Source organism: Aphelocoma coerulescens, chromosome 19 (genome assembly GCF_041296385.1).
Source record: "Aphelocoma coerulescens isolate FSJ_1873_10779 chromosome 19, UR_Acoe_1.0, whole genome shotgun sequence".
NCBI lineage: Eukaryota > Metazoa > Chordata > Aves > Passeriformes > Corvidae > Aphelocoma > Aphelocoma coerulescens.
In genome coordinates this window covers 7698222-7720591 of record NC_091032.1, presented here as the reverse complement: position 1 = coordinate 7720591, position 22370 = coordinate 7698222, and the positions used below count along the sequence as shown (strand labels likewise).

General features: G+C 49.8%; 2 protein-coding genes across 2 annotated transcripts; both read right to left on the bottom strand.

The window, feature by feature from the left end:
- Positions 1–1629: 1629 nt before the first annotated feature.
- LOC138120754 (transient receptor potential cation channel subfamily V member 2-like) lies at positions 1630–16597 on the bottom strand. The gene is made up of 21 exons (XM_069033706.1): positions 16522–16597; positions 15111–15190; positions 14678–14813; positions 14141–14250; positions 12665–12926; positions 11912–12029; positions 10727–11022; positions 9951–10084; positions 9490–9642; positions 8788–8928; positions 8015–8313; positions 7440–7616; positions 6857–7015; positions 6635–6730; positions 6078–6148; positions 5608–5773; positions 4862–4928; positions 4473–4780; positions 4067–4185; positions 3530–3624; positions 1630–2812 (listed from the first exon to the last, which is right to left on the bottom strand). The coding sequence occupies exons 7-21, from the start codon at positions 10963–10965 to the stop codon at positions 2682–2684; spliced, it is 2355 nt and encodes a 784-aa protein (XP_068889807.1). The 5' UTR covers positions 10966–11022; positions 11912–12029; positions 12665–12926; positions 14141–14250; positions 14678–14813; positions 15111–15190; positions 16522–16597; the 3' UTR covers positions 1630–2681.
- Positions 16598–18603: 2006 nt separating this feature from the next.
- On the bottom strand, positions 18604–21028 carry UBC (ubiquitin C). Its single transcript, XM_069033182.1, has 2 exons — positions 20891–21028; positions 18604–20135 (listed from the first exon to the last, which is right to left on the bottom strand). The coding sequence occupies exons 1-2, from the start codon at positions 21026–21028 to the stop codon at positions 18756–18758; spliced, it is 1518 nt and encodes a 505-aa protein (XP_068889283.1). The 3' UTR covers positions 18604–18755.
- Between the last annotated feature and the right edge of the window lie 1342 nt (positions 21029–22370).

Below are 22370 nucleotides of genomic sequence, written 5' to 3'. Positions count from 1 at the left end.
AAGGCAGGCACAGGTCACATCTTTCTGACCCTTTGCCTTGTCCTGTCTGGCCCCAGGTTTGGGTTTTTTTGTGCTGCAGAAGCAGATGTGAGGTTGCAAAGTGAAAGTTTTCTTTTAAAATGTTTTTCCCCCCTCCCCATTTTTATTTTTGTTTTTGTCCCAGAGCAAGAAATGAAATTTCTTGAACACAGCAAAGCCTAAAAGTAAGAGCCAGCCCCAGGAAGAGTCCAGCTGCAAAATCCACCAGCTGCAGCCCTTCAGGCCCAGCCCTGGGCAGATCCTGGGACTTACAGAGAGCATCTGGTCTTTGTCGGGGCCCTGGGGCTGTCACATTTCAAAGGCTCCCTCTGCGAGCTCCAGAGGCAATGGAAAGTATGTTCAGTTGCAAGTGGGGTCACAGGGAGATGAAGAGAGAGGGAATCAGCTCATGGATACAGCTGCCCATGCTGGCTCCAGCTTCAGAGCAGGCTTTGGAAAAAGAGGGGGAAAAAAACCCCAAAACATGCAAAGCATCTGAGGAACAAGGAAGGCTTGGTTCCACCTCTGCCCCTGAGGAAAATAGGGAATTGGGAACCACACACCCCAGACATGGAGTGCCTTTTAGGGAACTTGCACAGATGAGCTGTGAGAGAGCTCTGTGAGGTGGGAAGACCTCGAAGCCTATACAGAAAAATCCCCCTTTTTCCAGAGCACATCAAAGAGCTGGACAACAGCCTCTGAGCAACTGGACATGTCCATTTGTGCAGGGGCCTGTCCCTTCCTGCTGCTCTATCCTTCATCCATGAGACTGCTGGGCTGTGGTGTGACTGGGAAGCTCTGGCAATGCCAAAGCCCTGCTTCACAGCAGAACATTTTTGATGCAGATCAAAAGATAAACAAGTGCTGCCAAGCTTAAAAAGAGAAGCAGGTTCAATGAATAGCTGAAGAGGAAGCTGATGCTGAAAGCTGTCAGTGCCCACAGCTTCCCCAAACTACCAGCAAGGTCTTTTATTTCGACTCCAGACAGGGATGGCAGATTTGATCCTGCATTTCTTTAGAATCTCCAAGTGTCCCTACCACAGCACAGCACCAAGCACAGTGATAGATTTATCATATGCCAGATGAGCCTTCCGTGCAATAGGAGCACCTTGCCAACTGTTGGGAACACTTAGGACAAAGCCATAGATGGAAAAAGCAGCTGAAGGCTTCACAAAGCAAGAAAACAACAGAAGCTGGAGCAAGAAAAGTCAGTTCCCACTCAGAGTCCCAATGCAGTGAGGCTGGAGGGGGAATTGCCCAGCACCAGGGGAAGAACCCATTGAAGTGTAGGGAATAAGTTTTAAAACAAATTTTTTGCTGCCAGTCACGTGCATGCAGTGAAGATTGAGATGGTCTCTGAAAGCAAAACCTCCAAGCCTCACTCCCTCAGAGGGGAATTGAGACAGAGACCTCAGGCTGCACAGCTTGTCTTACTGAAGGGAAAAGTGCTGCCAACCCTTGTGGTCTGCAGCTTTCCTGGGATTGTCACCAACCTTTCCCTGGGCTGGAAGGTGCATCCAGTGCAGCATCAGCAGCTCCATGCTCAGGGGTGGCTGCACAAACAGACACGAGGCCATGAAAAACAAGAGTTAACTCCCACAGCAGTAATCAGACTTTATAGTCCCTAGTAACACCTTCTCTCCCTTTCTGAGAAAGGATGAAGCTCTGAAAATATACCCCAAGATGAACATTTTCAATGAAGTACACTTGCTGTATTGTTTACAGAAATATTACAAGTTATTACTGTTAAATAGAGTGAAAAGTGAGACAGCTCATTTTTATCTTTTCCACAGAGTTTACAGCACTCTGCCTGAGGCAGGGTGCACGTCACTAAAAGTAATGAGGTCCTTGCAGACATTTGCAGCAAGACAGGATGCCCATCAAGAGTAACAGGAAGCAAAAACCACACAAAAAGTGCTGGCCCATCAGCCTCTCAGGGGCCACGAGCAGGATTCTGCTGCTGTTTATTACAGAGACAAAGCAACCTGTGAGAAACAGAAGTCCCAGAAATCCACCATGCAAAGTTTCAGGTCCGGGAAATCCACATCACTCTCGGTGCTTTCAAGCAAAGAATTATGCAAAGAATTTCATTTGAACAGTGTAAAATGGGGATCCTGGTGTGGATTAACCACGGAGCACTGCAGGTGCTGCCACAGACTCAGTGCAGCTCTGGCTGCCTGCAGGGTGAGTATTTGGCCACTCACATCTCACACCAGCAGTGCTTTGCACAGAAGACAACTCCACCCTCAGCAACTTTTCACGACTCTACAACACTCTTTATTCCAAAGCACCTCAGTGCAGTCCCTTGTGACCAAAGAACAGGCTGGCCCATTCTCAGCCAGGCCATTCCATGAGCATTATCCCTGCACAGCTCAGAGAGCTCTGCCTTCCCAGAGAATGCTCCCCACTGCCCCAGGAGCTCGCTCCCACCATTGTACCTTTAGGCATAGTAATAAGAAAGTGTCAGGCAGAGAAAGTCGAATAAAAACAGTTTCTTCAGAGGAAATGAATCATTAAAGTGCATGACTACTGAAAGCCACAGGCTGCACCACAGTCCTCCACAAAATGCACTTTACTGCTGACAATGCCTTCAGTTCTTCCAGCTGCCAGAGGAAGAACTGCTCCTTTGAAGATGGGGGCAAGGTTGCAATTCCAAAAAGCTGTCAAAGCCCTCTGGTTTGTCCCTGCAGAGGCACCATCTCTGTGGCTGGTGGCTGGGGCTGCAGCAGGGACTGCTCCTCCGAGGCAGCTGCTCGGGGTGGTTTCTGTGCTGGCCGCTTCCAGGACCTGGTCTCTGCAGCAGGGGACGCAAGGACAGCCCTTCATCAGCAGGAGGCTGACAAAGGGACCCAGGTTTAGAAGAGTGCAGGTTCAGGGAACACCCAACACACACCAGAGAATGTTTTAAGCATTGCAACCTCCCCAAACCCAGGAGGAATCTACACTGGAGGTTGTGTCTAAATCTCCTGGAGCGTCTGCCCAAGCTCTGCCAGTCTGAACAAGATCTTTCTAGAGAAAGTAACAGCTCTGTTTTCCACAGTTTCCTCCCAGGTCTACCAAGGGAAGCAAACAAAGATCTCAGGCAGAATCTGACAGCATTGCCAGAGATAATGTCCATACTGAGGCTCTAAAAGCTCTGTGATTTTAACATGTGCAGGATGAATGATCCTAAATGTTACCTTCCCTAGGAAAAGCATCACATATTTGGGCTACTGAGCCAAAAGGAAGAGCAGCCCTTGCTTTTCCCCAGCAGCATTTCCTGCCCATTTCTCCCAGAGCTAAGTAGGGATGGCATCTCCTTCATCCTCAGTTTGTTCCCAAACTCTGGCCAGGTCCAGACTGACACTAAATCTTTATTTTCTCAGCTCACAAGTGATGCTGCTGTGGGGGAGCAATTTCAAGTTGGCCTGCCTGAAATTCTGTGACCAAAGACATAACAACATGCCAAGAGCAGCTTGCTGAGCAGGGAGCTAAAAGGATACTGCAGACCTTTCTTCATCATTTAATTTACCTTCTGGATTTATTTCTGAATCACTGGTGCTCCCAGGTTCTTCCTTCAGAACTCCCACATCCTTTGCCCAATCTGTCCATTTAATTTCCTCTACTCTGGAGAGAGAAAATGCAACAAGACACTGATGCCTGGAATGCAGCATTTCAAGCCAGATCTCACTGCCCTGCAGCCTCCCAGCCCAGCTCATCCTGCCAACACCACCCTGATGGTTTGGCTGTAGCAACAGCACCTTTGAGCAAAGATCTTCTGTAATCCAAGCTCCATGAGGTAAAATAACTGCTCCCCCTGCATATTGTCCACTGGTCTCTGTGTTTTAAAATTCTCCACTTCAGGGAATGTTCTTAATACAAAAGGTGACAATGCTGGAGGATCAATCAGCTCTCAAACCTCCAGCCTGGCGATCACCAACAAATCTGAATGTACCCAGGAATGTGTGGTTGAGTCAGTGCTGAAATCCCCTGGGGTGCTCCAGGGTTACCAGGCTGTGAGCCCACTGCTAGGCTGGAGTGTGAGGGGGGAATGGTGCATCTGTCTTACCTGAAACACCACCTCTCATCTTTCTTATTGAGCCCCACTGACATGAAGCAGCCAGATCTCCTCTTCCCACCCTGGCGCCACAGCCAGGCCTTCTCTATTTCTAGAATAGCAATAGCCCTCTGAAAGAACAAAACCCACATCAGAGAGAAACCAGGCACAGACAGAGCCCAGCCCAGCCTTTCCATTAAATCTTCCCCCCTCAGAAACTCCTTGGACTTAGAGAATCACTGTGGAACCCAACCCCAGAGTGCCCCAAAGTACTGCCTCGAGCTACCTGTGCACGAGGATCATGCAAAGAGTTGTAAATGCACCTAAAAATGCACTCCCAAATTAATAGCTGAGCTTAGGACAGACAGGCACAGCCCCCACTGACTCTGTGAGACCCCAGCAGAGCTTTGGGCCTCACCTGCAGCTTCCAGACACTCTTGCTGTAGCCAGAAATATCCGTGACAGTCTCGCTCATGAGGGCAATCAGCATGTTGAGCAGCAGGATGTAGGTGAGGATCACAAACAGCAGCAGCAGGAGCATGACAAAGTATCTGAACCTGGCGTGCTCCTGGAAATCCAGGTCACCCATCCCGATGGTGATCTTGAAGAGCTCCAGGGAGACACTGAGCAGCCCCCCGTACATGGCGTGGCTGCCCGTGCTCTCCAGGTGAGCCAGGGACTTGTTCTGAGACACTGAGGGGGCATCACCCATCAGTGTCACCAGAGCTGGGAGAAAAACACAGTTTGAGTCCTCAGGGAACTGCTTCCCTCAGCTCAGCCTGCACATAACACTGAGAGAGGGCTCACCTGCAGCAAAGCCAAACAGGAAGATCATATAAACCAGGAGAAAACGCAGCAGGTCTCTCATGATGGTCTGAAACACAAACCAGGGGGAAGTGCTGTTCTTGACCTACATGAAATCACCAGGATGATCCCCTGTACTCACACATCACAGCCCAGCCCCCAGGAACAACACTGACAGCAGGGTTTCCACCTTTTATCCAGCCTAAGAAACTGCTAATATGTGTTAAATTACTTCCACAGGTAAATAATATCACTGGCAGCATAATCTGACAGTACTATGAGCTTATTTGTTGCTATAGTTGTATGAACAGATCTTTGAAACAGATAAATACCCTGTGGGGTGTCCAATATGGCTGTTTCCAAATTATTTCAACACACACATCTTTTTCCTTTCCATCTCCATTGGCTTTACACAAATGGTGATCAGGATCTTCCCTGGCACCTCGTTTCACCTCTGCTTTGCCCTTCTAGTCCCAGATTTCTCTACAGCTCTGGAAAGACTTCTCAGGCCAAGCTGAGCAGCTTCAGGGAACTCACAGTGGTTTTCAGTGCTAGTTTGGAGTTGGTTTATGACACACAGCTGCTGCCACCTGGGATGCTCAGTGACAGCAAAGGAGTGGTTTGCTGCATCTGTAGCTGAAGACACTGATCTAACCTCCTTCTGCAACATCTCTGCTTCCATAGCACACCAAATCCAGTTCCTCACACCCCAGAACCTTCTCCTGCAGAGGTTTTCCCCCAGCACTGACCTTCTGGATCATGACACTGTAGATGCCGGTGCGCTGGAAGCCCCGGGTGTAGTACAGGGTGTTCACCCACCCCAAAAGCAGGGAGAACACCATCACTGCCACGTAATTCTCCGAGCTGGCTCCGTACAGGACTGCTGACAGCAGCAAGGAGAAGGCCTGGATGAAGCTGGAGAGAAAACAAGAGGAAGTGACAGGGACTCACCTCAGCAAAAAGGCCCCTTGCAGGTGTTTGCAATGAAAACCAACACATTTGAGGAGGCTGCGAGGAGCAGACAGACCCCACCCAGAAAAGTCCACTACAACAAAGGCTTAGGACAAAAGGCAGCAGTAGGAGAAGGCAGCAGGGGTGGGAAAAGTGGCAGAGGATCCGTGTTTCCTGCTCTCCAGCTCTGTAGCAATGTTAGGGCAACGCAGCTGCACACACAGAGAACAGCTCCGAGCTGGGATTGTGCCAACCCCCCAGGACGTACATCAGGATCTCGATGCAGCTGTCAGAGCACATGGTCTTCAGGGACTGGCGTCTCCTCCGCAGGTACAGGCTCTGGGAGAGGAAGATCAATCCATCATTCATCAAAACCAGGCTGTGTGAGAGAGGGAGCCCTGCCCAGCACAGCCCATGGCCCACGGGAAAGCTTTGCTCCACGTGCTCCTCCTTTCATCTTCAAGATCCCCAATTTCATCCCTCCCAGATGAAAAAAGGCCTTATTTATAAAGGGCAAGGATAAACAAGGGCTGAATCATGGCTCAGCCCAATGTCTTTATTAATAGCCTGCATTAAATGCCAGGGATGCATTTTAATGCTGTAAATCACAGAAGTCTCTCAGAATTATTTGCTGTTGTGGAACCATGATTCCCCTGGCTTGTGCTGCCCCTGTCACTGCCAGATCCCACTGAGTGTCCCAGAGCAGGATTCCCTCCTGCCATCCACTCCTGCACATCCTGATCTGAATCTGCTGCCTCCATGCCAGTGATAGCTCCCTTTTTTCCCCCCTGTCTTACAATGAAACCAGACAAGAGATCCCCCTACCTGAGCAAAGATCAGATAAATGCCTCCTAACAAGATAATGATCAGTCCAGAGACCCACAGGAAGCCTCCAGCTGTGAACTCCACTGGAAAGGAAGGCTGCAAGACAAAACCAGGAACACCCAAAGCAGTGGAGACAGGCAGAGGCAGTGACAACAACCACCCCTAACCTTTTAAACCCTGCTCCATCCATCCAGGCCTTCCAGATCAAAAGACTGGACCTACCTTTACCCTTAAGGGCTGATAGTAAGCAATGGCTGTAAAGATGATCATGAATGACAAGTAGGAGACAAAGCTAAAGTAGAATCTCTTGGAGGCAAATGTTTCCCATTTTTGCTGAAGCAGTTTGTTCAGTGGCTCCAAAACCACCATCTTGTACCGATTCTGTGGGGAAACAAGCAACAAAATTGCACCTGTGGGCCAACAGCAATGTGAATTCACCAGAGGATTGTCTTCTTAAGGGTTGGAGCTGCGTGGCTCCAACTGGGGAGTTGCTAAGGGGTTATTCAGTCAGGTCTTTTAGTGTGAAAGATATCAACCATTGCATAGAAGTCACTTCATCAAGGTACTTGGACAAACCAAGGCTTAGAACAACAAAAGGATCCAAATTTCTCTCAAATTATGGACAGTCAGAGCCATGCCAAGCAGCCTCTGAATAATAAAATATGCAAGCTTTCCCATGAACCGTTTCTTTTTTCAGAGAAATGATCACCTGAAAACCCCCATTAACCTGAAACGCTTTGCACACTTATCCAGCAACACTATAAAAGGACAGAAAGAGCTGTCTGAGCCCTGGTGAGAGCCTCACAGGTGTGTCACTGCTGTAGGCCAGGATCTCCAGCACAGAGTTCTCCTCGAAGCTGTCCAGGGAGGACAGGTCATAGAGGGACACGTGGATGGGGCCGTAGGTCCACTCGGTGAACTTGCGGGACAGGTGCCGGTACACGGGGTCCTTGATCTCCCTCTGGATGATGTGCCTGAAGATCTGACACAAACAGGAGAATATTCCTGTGCTGAAGGTGCAGAAGGACACCATGTACCCAAAGCACCTCCCTGTGCAGCACACCTGGATTTGTGCCTTATCAAAGACCTGGATCTGGCTAAAAGCAGGCAACCAACCACATCTGGCTCCCCCAGGAGAGGAACCAGCTTCAGTCCAGGGAACAGGGACAGGGCAGGGAGAGCAGCAGCAGCAGCAGCCAGCTGAGGCTCTGCAGAACACAACTGAGTGCCTTGGAGGTGGCCTCCTTTATGGTCACCTGTGGCACTGCCCCTGTCAGCAGCGTCACCACGGGCTGGGTGCAAGTTGTTCCCACCCCAAACCCCACTGGACACCATCCCTGTTCCTCAGCAACCCCAGGGCTCCCCTCTGGTTGTCTCTACCTCCACTTTGCCTGTCTTGGCAGCAAGCTGCAGGGGATTTAACCCATCATAGTTCACAATCTCCTCCAGTTTGCACGTCGGGTCGAGCTTCACGCCCGCCTTCAGGAGCTCAACGTAGGTCGTGCTCACAAACTTGGTGTTCTCCTCAGTGTCATCTGCAATCATCACCAGGGCATGGAGGACTGTGTTGCCCTGGGTGTCCTGCTCCTGCAGCCTGGCTTTCTGGTGGGGGTTGTTTAGGAGATAATCCACCACATCAAGCTGGTTGGTACAGGCAGCCAAGGAGAGGGGAAGTTCACCTGGAGAGATCAGGACACAGCATTTGGAGAAGAAGCAGAAAGGGGTGAGAAAGAATTAAAGAAAGGGGGGAAAAAAACAATCCCAGAAAAATATGTTTAGCCCAGAGTTTTATCACTGAAACAGAGAACAAGTTCTGTCTCAGCATCTCTAGATTAGAAAGGGTTTTGTAATAAACAATTACTCTGTGTCTGGGGGCAGCTGAAACACCCTCCCAGATCTCAAACTGATCTCTAAATCCAGACTAACCAAGTACTGGTCTTTGCCTGAAGCCACTCAGGATTAAACACATAAACCCAAAGATGATGGAAATGCTCAACGGGCACCCCAGATGTGATCCTGCCATTTAAATAAGTCAAGGGCTTGATTAAAGGACACTGAAGATGGCAACAGAGGGGCAAACCCAGCTAAAATTAGTGGCATAACATAGAGTAGGGCACTAAAAACCCCAGAGGAACAGGTTCCACGTGACTCACCAAAATAAAAGTAAACTCCTTCTTTCTTCTTCCTGAAGAATTCACCATGGGCTCTGGCGTGGACATCAGCTCCATTCTCCACCAGCAGCTTCACCATATCAAGGCTCCTTTTCTCTATGGCAATGTGCAGGGCTGTCTGGCCTGAGGACAGAGCAAACCCTGTCGCTCTGTGCCACTCTCAGGGGGACAGGACCCCATGGCACCAGTGCTGGCTGTGTGTTCTGCACAGCAACAGCAGCCTCAGGGCTGGCTGGCAGCTGAGGGCTTTCAACAAGCCTCAAAACCATCAGAAATTCAACACCAGAGCAGGCAATTCCCCCTGCCTGGCACTGAGAGCCCAAGCAGCCATGAGAGGATCGAGACAACCCCACAAGTACACGGCCACGCTGCTGTTCAGAGCACAATCAAACAGCAGAACTCACTTAACAGTGACAGACCACTTCTTTTTCATTTTTACAAGTGCTTCTTATACTTTCCCAAGCAATTCACCTCATTTCTTGAGTTATTAAACAGGTATCATTTCTGTTCTACAGACCAAGGAGGGTATAACTCAAGACTGAAGAAGATGCAGCACCAGAATCAGAACTAAAAGGTGAGTGGGCTGTGTGTGACTGCACCAGAACCCTGGGGCTGCAGTGCTGCAGGAGCTCCAGTTCCCCTCTTTTTCCTTTTACCTGCTCATCTCACAGAATCCTTCCTTACCTCTGTAGAAACAGTCAGAGCACGACACATTGACCAGTGGCCTGGGATTCTGTGTCTTCTGGTCTATTTCCAACAAGACTGGGATTGTGTCATTCTTCCCATTTTTTAAGTTCAGCAGGGCTTTCATTAAGCAGGTCTTCCCAGTCTTTGCATCTAGCAGAAAGAGAGGATTGAATGGGTTTTGTGTGTGTGCTTTGCTCACAGCTGTAGTGCTTGATTCAGAACTTAAATACAATCATAATTTTAAAGGTTTTTATCAGTATTTTTAGTAGTCCTAAGGCAAAAACATTAGGCTGTATTTAATTAATGGCATTCTCCTCAACATAAGGAAAATAAAAGGAGACAGAGGGTTGGAGAAAGCAAAGAACCACGAGCAGGTTCCCCTGCTCCCCTCCTACACTGACTCGTGCTGGCTCTGCTAACCCTGTGAATTACAAACAATTCCAGGAGCAGGAATCTACCTGTGTATTCGGAATTGGTGAGGAATTTGGAGTTCCTCCTTAAGTACTCCAGCAAACCATCCAGTGCCTCGGGGCTGCCCCTCACCACGGCGCTGAACAGCCGGTCCCTGTCAAAGCGATTCGGGTCCTTCTGGCTGCGGGACAAATGCAAAGTGTTAGGAAGTTCTGGAGAGCAGAGACAAGAGCATGTCACGAGTTCTAGTGGAAGAAAGGAGGGAGACAGAGGAGAGTTTATTAGGGGGGAAAAAACACTCAAGTATTTTATTTTTGAGTCAAGGGAAAAATAGAGACAGTTATTTCCCAGAATTCTCTTAAGCGGCTGCTCTTTCCATCAGTTGGAGCTGGTCCCAGATCCAGGCTGATGTGCAACCCTGGCACGCATCCAGAGCAGAGAGAGAGAGCCCAAGATAGCTGCAGGACCAGAGTCAGGCCCATCACATGGTGGGAGCTCTCTCAGGCTGGTTCCCAGCGCTGGCAGGAGCAGCTCAGTCGTACAGGGCTCCGTGGGAGGCTGCTCTGGCACCCAGCGTGGCTGGCTGGAGTTAGTTCACACCCACCCAAACCACACCCAACACACCCCACACACGTGGGCACCCTCCAGAACCCCAATACATCCCCTTGCTGCTTTTAATTACCTCCCACCACATGCCTGTAATATTAATACATTGCCACTTTTAGTTTAGACTTGGGAAAATCCATAGGCTCCCACCAGCCAGGATCAGTGTGGATCACCTGGATCACAACCCAAACTGCTCAAATCCCCAAAAGTTACTCACTTGCTGACAAGTCCTGGCCGATAGTTCAGATTAACCTTGATTTTAGGGGCAAAGTCACTGCTCTCCTTCTGATAAGGTGTCTCCAAGGGTTGGGGCTCTCCTTTCCTTCCATGTCCTGACCTTTCTTCCTTTTGACTTGATGCAGGTTTGTCTTCCTGGATGCTGTCATCAGTTTCTAGCAATCCCATGAACCTGTTCCTCTGAGCTGGGCCTGGCTGCCCATTTGTGAACTTATCCATTGCCAGGAGAGATGGTCCTGCAGATCAACAAAGATGTTCCCTGTTGGGGCACTAAACCTGCAACGGATGGGGAGAATTAACACAATTTCTGCACAAGCCCCAGAGGTGTTCAGTGCGACACAAGGAAAGTTCCCAGGTTGACCACAGGTCCCTTGAGAGGGAGATTTGGTAAAACTCTGCACAGGAGGAGTATTTGAATAAAGGATCAGGGTCTTAAATGGGGTTCCAGTAGAGGAGAAGTTTAAAAGCAATTCATGAAGCACAGGCAACTCGTCTGCAGCACATCTGAAGCCCCTGTGTGAGATGACCTCACCTGTTGGCAGCAGCACATGTTCCTGACATAAAAGGCAAGGAAAGTGGCTCTTTAGGAGTCTGTGATCATTGTTCTTGTCTCAGTGCAACCAGCACAGGCACAGGCTGGTCACCAAGTGGCCAAAAAGATAAAAGTTCACTGTAGGCCTGCTTTGGAACAGTGATGAGTTTGCCCACGGTCCCTGCTGGGAAGCTTTAGGCTGTTTGTACAGGGAAAAAACACCTGCACAAGCTGTGTTCCCCCCAGGCACTCTGACATTTCATCCTGGGGCAAAATGAGTGTGATCTCCCCAACATTTGGAGCTGCTGGCTATCCATGTGAGCACAGAATTTGAGCTCCCAGCTCCACAGCCCAGGCAGACACACTCCCCCTGCCCTGCGGACACTCACAGCCCTGGGAGCCTGCAGAGAGCACAGCTCGACCAGATTTGCTGCACAGAGAGCATCAGTAGCCAGCAGAGCCCCCAGCCAGCCCCCTTCGTTCATCTAATGCTTCCTGAACTCTTCACTGACTCTTTGGAGACATCTCTTCATGCCTGAGTACATCTCAGACCACACCCAAGGCACGCTGCCTGAAGTGTGGCCACAGATTCACAGTTTGTGAGGCAGCAATTAAACATCCACAATTACCAACTTGCAGCAGAGCTTTGGTTAATAACTCCTTCTCATTCCCATGCACTCCCTCCAAATGGTTAACAGGTTTCCTCTGAAGAGAAATCTCCCTTGCTGCGACTACAGCCAGACTCCATAGCCTGCACCAGCAAAGAGGTAAATGGACATAGCTTAAGCATTCTGGCTTGGGTTAGGGTGTGAAAAAACACAGGTCTAGGCAGAAAAGGGCCACAGAACATCTTTATGCAGCTCACAGCAGGAAAGCCAAGGGCTGATTTGGAGACAGACCGTTATGATAACTCAGCCATTCAGTTTAGTCTGCGCTCTAGTGACAAACATTCCTCTGCACACACCCTTTAATCCCACTTCAGACCTCCTTCCTCCCCCAAAACACTTACTGGTACATTTGCCGAATCCTTTAGAAGGATATTTGCACTTCCGTAACAGTTTGCTCGTGCTTTTCTGTCTTCCTCTCCCCAAAATCATTTCTCAGCTGCAGTTTCCATCTCTCCACAGCACTCAAGAGAGTTATTTATTGTCAGTCTTGCACAGACAGAGCGTCTGGGTTAAAAGCAAGAGCAAAATGGTCCTATAAAAAAGGACCCTCTGATGTATCCACCCACTTTGTGCATCCCTGGGAAGCACAGGGAGCACTCTCTGCTTGCCAGCTCAACTTCCACTCCTCAAGAACTGAGTTATTTCTCTCTGAGACCTCACCAAGCCATTTGGAGCAGCGCAGCACCAAGCCCTGCTGTCAGAAGAGCACAGCACTTACCAGAAGTTGCTGCAAGCTCCACCCAAGGACTGATCTGACAAGGAACCCCAACGGATCCTTCAGAGGGGAAATAACCTCGCAGCAGAAACCAAGCCAAGCACCAAAAAGTGTTAATTGGCATGAAGGCAGACCCAAAATTATTTACATCCATGGGTGAGAGTCCTCCGCTCCTGCAGAGAAGCCCACGTTCATTTCAGCAGCCTGGTAATGGCACAGAGTTGAGCTCCTGGCTGGAGGTGCTCCATGAGAGAATCCAAGCTGCCTGTGAGATGGAATAACCCCAGATCCCTGTTATTCACTCAACTGTGTGGCTTTTTGCAAAGTGAAGGAGGGCTTGCACAGGAAATGACTAGAGAGATTTCTCAGTAGAGGGGAGAGCCAATGAGTGCAGTGCTCTTATATGGGAAAGCTGGCTGCCTACTGCAAATTCAGAATGCTTAACCCCTGCCTGCACACAGGGAGGAAACGCCTCGTGCCTTCCCACCACAGCCCCCGTGAGGCTGTCACGAGGCTCCCCCAGCCCCAGCACAAGCCCCTGGAAACAGCCGAGCTCAAACTTTGTGTGGGAAGCCAGGTCTGCTCGCAGCTGCACAGCCCCAGTGACACAAACTCTGTGAGCAAACGAAGTGACCCCACAAAGTGCAGCATCAGCTGCTGCTCACGAGCACAGGGGACTGCACAAAGCAGCCCAAACACTCAGGCCACTGGTTACTTCATCTGTTCTAGTGCCCCTTTTTTCTCCAAAGGAGAAAAGTCTGGGAGAGGCTTCTCCTGGGAGCAGGGATTGCCCCCCCCACCCCACAACTGACTGTTCTTGGGCACACACCCCCCAAAACTGCTTCACTTTCCCCTCACAAAACAGGACTCCTGGGAAACAGAGGACACCAGCCCACACCTCCTGTTTCAGCTCTCCCTCTCCCCAGGAGGCAGCGGGATCATTTCCTGCAGCACCAGTACAGGATGACACCCAGCACCCACTGCCTCAGTAGCCTCTCTTTCCCAAAGGACTGCTGCTCCAATGATTCCCACCTGTACTCCTGATCCTTCACAAAGCCATTAATGTGTTCTAGAGCTCAGCTAGGAAATCTTATTAATGAACACGATGGTGAAGAGCTCTTCTAATCAACACCTTGACAGTAGGGGCACATTCCAGGAGAAATCCCAGGAGTGAGGTTAACCATTGGCCCAAAAACACAGAGAAGGGGTGTCACAGCATGACACACTAAACTCTGGCTGTGACTTCCTTCTTCCAAACCTATCCTGAGCCAAAGGAGAGCCTGAAGCAATCCTCATCCCACAGGGCTGCAGGATGCTGTGACGTTTCCTGGAATGTGGTCGTCACCCACAGAAACATTCCCAGATGGCTTCGGCTTTGAGTCAGATGCAGGCTCTGAGACGACCTCCCCATAAATACACCAATTAAATGGCACAGTGCCTTTTTCCTCCTCATGGCTTTGCAGGAGATTACAAACTTACTTCTCAAGATTTCTGTGTTTCAAAATGAAGCTGGCCCAGGGACAATGCAAAGCTGCTTTTTCTTTCCATGAGGGTTTCTTAATGATTTATTAAGACCCGCAGAACAGCCTCTAAAGAACAAACAGATAAATGCAAGATCAGATCTAATCTCTCCAATCCCTCCTTCATTCCAGCCTTGCACTGATTTAGCTCAGTTTGCTTTAGCTGTGTTACACTTCATTTACTGTGATATCAACAGAGCTTCGGGCCTAGGAGTTTAGCTCAGACTTATGGGATTAAATCCTCTTGGGCTTCTTCTCCAGCTTTCCTGGGAGGCATCCCACCACTCCAGCCAAGGAATGAAATCAGCCCACAGAAGTGCATCATAACAGAGCTCTCCCTGCACATCTGCTTTTAATAGCTTGCACGGAGGGAGGGGAATGTGCAGTTTGCTGGGAAAGGAATCGCTGCCAGCTGAGAGGTCACCACAGCCAAACAGAGCCACGGGGAACACAGAAACACAGAGCAGGGAGAATAAAAGCAGCAATTTAATGTCACCTGTCTGTCAGCCTGAATTCTCCTCTTGCTTTTTGAGGCTTTTCTCTGGAGGAACATGAAGGAATCTCACAATTGCTTCTTTTACTCATGAGATGTGTCCGAGTTTCTCCTGACAGGAGAGACACGCTCTGGAAATCTGGGAAGAGAGAAGTCAAACTGCCACGTGAAATTTCAAGGCAAGTGTTTTTCATTCAATAGCATTATCAAATATCTTCATAATTATAAATCATAGATGAGTATTTCACAGCAGAAAAAGCAGATGGAGACTGCTTAAACAAAAGGCAAATGGAAGCATAAAGAAGAGGAACTTTGGAAAAGATGGAAACAAGCACATTTCACCTCAGTTCCCATTTTTACCAAATACTGAAAAACATAATAGTCTTATGATTAGTACCATGCTTTCAGTATGCTGTAAATAGAAGTTCAAAGTCACCTGGAATTTAGCTACAGGATTGATCTATGGCCACTCTCAGGTGTAGCAGCTCAAAATCACCTTCACAGGAGGAGGAAAACCTGTAATAACAACATGCAAGGGTGGAGAATTAAAATTCTCTCAAATACAACAGGTAGGCCAGCAAAAGAAAAAATAGTTTCTTTTAAAGGTGTATTTTCATACTTGGGAAAACAGCAAGTGTTTTTGCAAGGCCTGACTTTTTTTTTTTTTTTCCATGTAACTGTTCTGTAAAAGCCACACTGAAGTGATGAATTTTAGTAGCTTCATTTCTTAGTTACAGATGAAAATCAGTACCTCTAGAGACACCAGCCAGTGCCCAATCTGAAACATAAATATTCTTAAATATAATCCCTTGTCAGAACTTGTCTGATAGCCCAGGGAACTCAATTAATCTCCATGATTATTTCCATCTTATTTCTGGAACTGCAAGTTCCACATCATAACATTTCAAGGCTCCAATCTATATTCTTCTCAGGCCTTTGAGGGAACCATCCAGCTCTCTTATTCCTAAAATGGAAGTATCTTTCTACTTGATGTATGCCTTTCTGTAGGATCACAGCCTGTAGGAATGCTCTGCTGACAATCAAAGAGCAGCAAAATAGGAAATCCAGCGGCAGATCGAAAATCCATCCCTTTGTGGAGGAACAGTGACATCCTGTGGCCACCGAGGCAATCGGAATTCCTGCCAAATTGGGCGGCCAAGGATCTTCAAACACAGCCTTTGTTGCTGTGGACAAGATCGCAGGAATACCGAGGGATTTATTCCCAGTGCTTATCTGCCTTAACCCTCACTTTCCCTATAGGATTATGTTGTGGGGCAGTTGCTAAAGGAGAATGCCCCAGAAGTATCCAAACCCCAGTATAATGAGTTACACCCAGCATAATGGGTTATTTAATTTACCTTTTAACAGGTGTAAGTGCTTTTTTTTTAAGCATAGAAGACAAAACCCCTGAAATCTTGGCTGGTTTTTCTTGTTTGTGGTTTTGTTTGATTTTTTAAAGGGAGAGCAGGCTAGAAATTAACTGAAGCAATAAGAAAAAAACTCAAAGGCCAGTCACAAAACTCAGATTAGAGCAGGATTAAAAGATATTACCAGAATCTGTTGTAAATATGGGAGCATTAAGATTATTCTAACAGCATAGAGATTCTGGGTAAAACCTATTAAATTCTTATTTTAGTTACGGATAGTTGACTGTAAGAAGACTTTTGAGGTACCACCATATTGTAGGAATAAAAAAAAAAGAGTGTATTTTAACAACATCAGTCATTTGTATTGCCTGACATCTTTGTTTGATGCTAATAACTTCAGTGTAAACAATGCATGTTATACAAATTGATATTCCCATTTCCTTGTGATTTATATACATTTCCCTAATTCACATAACTTACAATAAATTGCAAGGATTTTTTTCTCGTGAATGAAGAAATCCCTGCAGCCATCTCTTCCTGCATGTGACTGTTATCCCTCCATCAGCTGGGGGATCCCACAGCTCCTGCAAGGACACAGAATTCCAGCACAGGTGTCCCTGTCCCCTCACAGCAATCCATGCCCAGCCCAGCCCCACACCTCACCCAAGGACTGCTGCAATGCCACACCACTGGGAGATTTCACTCTCTGGCCCTAAGGATGTGCCATTCTGGGCATTTCTAAGAAGAAATGCAGAGTTAATTCCCAGCACAAGCTTTAACTTAGGAAATCTTCCCATGGGGAGGGCTGGGGAAAGCAGCCTAGGGACACTCAGTGCCACACAATGGGCCCTGCTGCCTCAGCCAGGCCCGAGCTGTTCCCCACAACCACAGAACGCCTCAACATTCCCACTTTTCACCCTGCTCACACCTCAGTGGGCTAAAGCAGGCTCCATGTGCAGCTCTGGACCACCCACACCTGGAACACCCCAGGTTACCAGTGCAGGCTGGGGTTGAACACCAGTTTGGCTCAGGCCAAAAACCAGAGCAAAGAGTGGGGCCTGTGCAGACCCTTCCTGTCACCTCCCTGGGATCCCTGCAGGCCACCCCAAACCCCAGCAGGAAGATAAGGAACGGCAGCTCCTTATCTCCTGTGGCCTATGAACTGCTCAGGGACTTCAGACAGGGCTGAACACAGAGCAGGGCTGAAGAGACCCAGTTCAGAGAGGCAGGGAATGGTTGGGGCTGGAAGGGACATTTGGAGGTCACCCTGTGAAGTCTCCTGCTTAACCAGGGCCACCCTGAGCTGGGTGCCCAGAACCATTTCCATGGCTCTTGTCTGTGGCCTTTCAGTCCCTCCCAGGAAGGTGCCTCGGCAGCCCCTCTGGGCAGCCTGCCAGGTGGTTAAACTGCAAACACCACAAAGAAGCGATTGCAGGAAAACTCAAACTAAGGGAAGTCTCTCTTATGGCAGAGACAGCAAATATTTACAGAACTTTGTATTTCTGCCAGCTCAGCAGACAGGGAAGCAAGCCCTGCTCCTAAAAAACCAAAAATCCTATTATGGCTATAACCCTCAAACCCACACAGAACTCAGTGTGCATTTTCTATGAAAGAGCAACTTTTTGGCTTTATTTCCTGTTAAGTGCAACACTTACCACAGATGCTCAGAGGTGAAATTTAAGAGGAACAAACTTCCACAGCAGCACTGCAGGGGATAAAAACAGGGACCAAGATGGTGCCTAAACAGCTTTTGGGGGAAAAGCACAGAGCAGCAGCACAGACTCTGCACACGCAGATGGGGCCAGGACTCCCCATCCAGGGCAGGCAGCTGGCAGAATTCAACAGGTGAAGACACAGAGCCACCCTCACAACCTGGGGGAGTTTTTGGGGGAGGGTACATGGGTATTACAGCCCCCACCAAAGACCCACCACAGCACCTCAACTAACCCAGCCCAATCCCACCTGAGATTCCTTAACCCACCCCATAAAAAGAACCAAACACAAACCCAGACTTCAGTGGGAACTACCTCCCTTTTTGGCACAAATGATTGTGTAGAACAATCTATCAACTCGGGCCGTTTTTACACTGCTCAGACACCTATTGCCATTTACCCTGGAGCCAGCAAGGGGCACCTTCCCTCCCACCCACCACACAATTCCCACTGTGACCAGCCCTCCCCCCTGACCGTGGCCCAGAGAAACACCCCCACCCCCAGAGTCCCTTCAGGGCAGTGTCAGGCACTGCAACCCCTCAGGCCCAGCACAGACAACTTTAACACGCTCCAAGTTCACAACTTGCAGCAAAACCCACCCCCTGCAAGGACCACCACACCCCTTTTGTGGGGTCTTTATATCCCACCTGGAACCAGAGTGCTGCTAAACTCCAGGAAAAAGAAACAACATGGTATTATTAGCACTTAAGATTTTAATCTAGATCCATTTTAACCACAAGGTTGGTCCTCATTATACATGCAGAGAGGCTAAAGCTGCCATGAGAAAAGCCAAAGCATTTCACTTAATACACCAGTTTCACTTGCTTGAACTCAGACAGACTACAGGCTGTAATGTGCAACAGAAAACTTTATTAGCATTTCAACAGACGTTGTTCAGCAGTTACTCAAGCTTGCATTAACTTAATATTAAGACATTGAAGAACTACAGTGCAAACACAAGTGCCACTGGCAATCCTGGTGTCAAGCAAGATGCACAAGAACTTAACAGCCACCCCTGAGGCGCAGCACCAGGTGCAGGGTGGATTCCTTCTGGATGTTGTAGTCAGAGAGGGTACGCCCATCTTCCAGCTGCTTGCCGGCAAAGATCAGCCTCTGCTGGTCTGGGGGAATGCCTTCCTTGTCCTGGATCTTGGCCTTCACATTCTCGATGGTGTCACTAGGCTCAACTTCCAGGGTGATGGTCTTGCCTGTCAGGGTCTTCACGAAGATCTGCATCCCACCCCTCAGGCGCAGCACCAGGTGCAGGGTGGATTCCTTCTGGATGTTGTAGTCAGACAAGGTGCGTCCATCTTCCAGCTGCTTGCCAGCAAAAATGAGCCTCTGCTGGTCAGGAGGAATGCCCTCCTTGTCCTGGATCTTGGCCTTCACATTCTCGATGGTGTCACTGGGTTCCACCTCGAGAGTGATGGTCTTGCCAGTCAGGGTCTTCACAAAGATCTGCATCCCACCCCTAAGACGAAGCACCAGGTGCAGGGTGGATTCCTTCTGGATGTTGTAGTCGGACAGGGTACGCCCATCTTCCAGCTGCTTGCCAGCAAAAATGAGCCTCTGCTGGTCGGGAGGGATGCCTTCCTTGTCCTGGATCTTGGCCTTCACATTCTCGATGGTGTCACTGGGCTCAACTTCCAGGGTGATGGTCTTGCCAGTCAGGGTCTTCACAAAGATCTGCATCCCACCCCTGAGACGAAGCACCAGGTGCAGGGTTGACTCCTTCTGGATGTTGTAGTCGGACAGGGTACGCCCATCTTCCAACTGCTTGCCAGCAAAGATCAGCCTCTGCTGGTCTGGGGGAATGCCCTCCTTGTCCTGGATCTTGGCCTTCACATTCTCGATGGTGTCGCTGGGCTCAACCTCAAGGGTGATGGTCTTGCCAGTCAGGGTCTTCACAAAAATCTGCATCCCCCCCCTCAGGCGCAGCACCAGGTGCAGGGTGGATTCCTTCTGGATGTTGTAGTCAGAGAGGGTACGCCCATCTTCCAGCTGCTTGCCGGCAAAGATCAGCCTCTGCTGGTCGGGAGGAATACCTTCCTTGTCCTGGATCTTGGCCTTCACATTCTCGATGGTGTCACTAGGCTCAACTTCCAGGGTGATGGTCTTGCCTGTCAGGGTCTTCACGAAGATCTGCATCCCACCCCTCAGGCGCAGCACCAGGTGCAGGGTGGATTCCTTCTGGATGTTGTAGTCAGACAAGGTGCGTCCATCTTCCAGCTGCTTGCCAGCAAAGATCAGCCTCTGCTGGTCAGGAGGAATGCCCTCCTTGTCCTGGATCTTGGCCTTCACATTCTCGATGGTGTCGCTGGGCTCAACCTCAAGGGTGATGGTCTTGCCAGTCAGGGTCTTCACAAAGATCTGCATGTTGGCCTGCAAAAAACAAATGTTTCAGCTATAGCCACTTAATCAAGTAAAGCCTTTAATAAATCCTAAACAAAAGCATTACTATTATTATTTCCCACCAGTTAAAATTTTTTATTTTGACTGTAGAAAATGTGAAAAAAATCCTTTTTTAACTTGAGTAATTAAACATGGTTTTGAAACACGGTCAGCTGAACTCTTTTAACAGATTCCTCCCATTAGAGGGCCCCCAGATCCCCTCTCCTTCATGCCCACAGTGCAGCAATGCGGCAGCGGAGCCCCCCCGAAGCCCCTCACATTCTCTCCCCGCAGGGCAGCACTGGACTCCCCGACCTCCCTGAGGGCAGCGATGCGGCAGCGGAGCCCCCGGCCCCCCCGCGCTGCGGCAGCGGACGGAGCCCTCAGCCCGCCCCGCGGCCCCGCCCTGCGGCAGCAGCGCCGCCGCTCCCCCGCCCCCGCAGTGACTCACTGCCGCCTTCCCGGAGGGACGGCTCAGCCCGCGCCATCTTCCCCGTAACGACACCGCCTCCCCGGACAGCAATTACCCTCAGTTCTACCCCCCCCCCCCCCCAATCCCCCCAGCTCTCACCAACACGGTTCAGAGCACTACACAATACCGCGCTACTCTGCCCCGCGCTCCCTCCGTTACCCTCCCGCCAACCGCCCAGCCGAGTCCGCCCCGCCTGGTGCGGTCCTGCCCAGAACACCCAGCCCGTCTCTCCCCCTCACACACCCCAATTTCCGCCCCCCCCCAGCGCACTCACGTCTGCGGCCCTGTGCGAAAAGCTCCCAAAACGTATCCAGCGGTACTGAACCGAGAATCTGCCGCGTAACGCGCACCCGCCCGTATTTATAGGGCTGCTGGCCATACAGTCCCCGCCCACCAAAACGAACGTGTCCATCCGCCCCCCCCAAAGTAGTTCCCAGGAAAAGAGCACTATTCTGGAAAACACTCGCCTTTTCCCCGCTCCAATCCCTCTTCCACAGGTAAAGGGGTCCCAGAGTTTCAGTAGAGGGGATCAGACCCTTAAAAATCTGCAAATTTCGGAGGCTGCGGATGGATCTGGAACCGTTTTCCCCGCGGCGCTGTGGTGAGGCGTTGGTGGGAAGACCGGGAAGTCCGCCGGTGATTGGCGGAGCGTGAGGCAGGGCGGGCGCTGATTGGCTGCTCGGAGGGGCAGTTGGAGAGCGGCGGAGGCGGCCGGGGCAGGGAAAGCTCTGGAAGCTTCGGCGCTGCTCGGCGCTGATTGGTGCGCGGTGAGGTCACGCTGTTGCTGAGGCGGAGCCGCCTGGCGGGGCAGATTTCGGCTGGGGGGGGGGAGCCGGGGCCATGAGGGGACAGGGAGAGGGATTATGATGGGGACTGGGGTTAATGATGGGGATAGGAACGATACTGGGGCTTCTTTAGCCCCTGCCTGAACCCCAGCAGTGGTCAGGGAACAGCCTGGCACGGACTGGGGGAGAAGTGCCCTAAAAAGGGGGGGGGTGAGCCTTGGCGGCCGTGTTTTATGACCCACTGGTGCCTCTGAGCAGCCCTTTCCCCAGGATGGCTGAGGCATCATGGAAAAGCCTGGGACAGGCTGTAGGGCTTGTCCTGGCCTGTAAGGTTGAGAGGAAACGTTGGGAAAAGCAGAACACGGTTAGCAAAGTTGGGAAAATAGCATAATGTAGGAGCGTTGGTGGCTCCCGGTGCGTCACACGAGCTGCCCCAGTCACGCGGCCCAGTTCCCGAGCTGCCTGTGGAACTGGTTGGAGCTGGCTGACGAGTTAATTCTCTTAATGTGAGGCTGTAAAACAAGCCTTGTGATGAAATGCTGACATCTGAAATTCAAATGGTTGTTTACTCAACTCCAGAACAGGAAGCTTTGATCAGTTACGAGGCAGCTGCCTTCTGTGAACTGATGTGGAAACGTGCCTCGGGTTAATTAAACTTCCTTATACCTTTCAGACTGGCTCTTAACTAATTTTATATCATATTAAAGCTGGAGTGCACAAAATCCAAGATGGTTTTTATGTGTTTTTTAGCAGCTTTATCTGCTGTTCCTTCAGTGAAGCCAGATGACCTTGTTAAATCCTCCACTCACAAAGCATCAGCACACGTGTGACTGGCAAGCTTCAGTACAGAGCTGCTCTATTTCCCCCTAAAAAAACCTCAAACCCAGACAAAAATACAAAACCACCAAAAAAAAAAAAAAAAAGAAACCCCAACAACAAAATCCTTTTGCTTTCCTTTCTTCTAACATG

Excerpts from the sequence above, each read along its gene's own strand:
- LOC138120754 (XM_069033706.1), bottom strand. The coding sequence starts at position 10,965 with ATGGATAAGTTCACAAATGGGCAGCCAGGCCCAGCTCAGAGGAACAGG. Across the intron at positions 6,149-6,634 it reads TTTATCTGATCTTTGCTCAG|AGCCTGTACCTGCGGAGGAG; the intron begins GTAGGGGGATCT and ends TTCCTCTCCCAG. Across the intron at positions 4,781-4,861 it reads CCTGTTTGGCTTTGCTGCAG|CTCTGGTGACACTGATGGGT; the intron begins GTGAGCCCTCTC and ends TTTTTCTCCCAG.
- UBC (XM_069033182.1), bottom strand. The coding sequence starts at position 21,028 with ATGGACACGTTCGTTTTGGTGGGCGGGGACTGTATGGCCAGCAGCCCT. Across the intron at positions 20,136-20,890 it reads TTTCGCACAGGGCCGCAGAC|GCCAACATGCAGATCTTTGT; the intron begins GTGAGTGCGCTG and ends TGTTTTTTGCAG.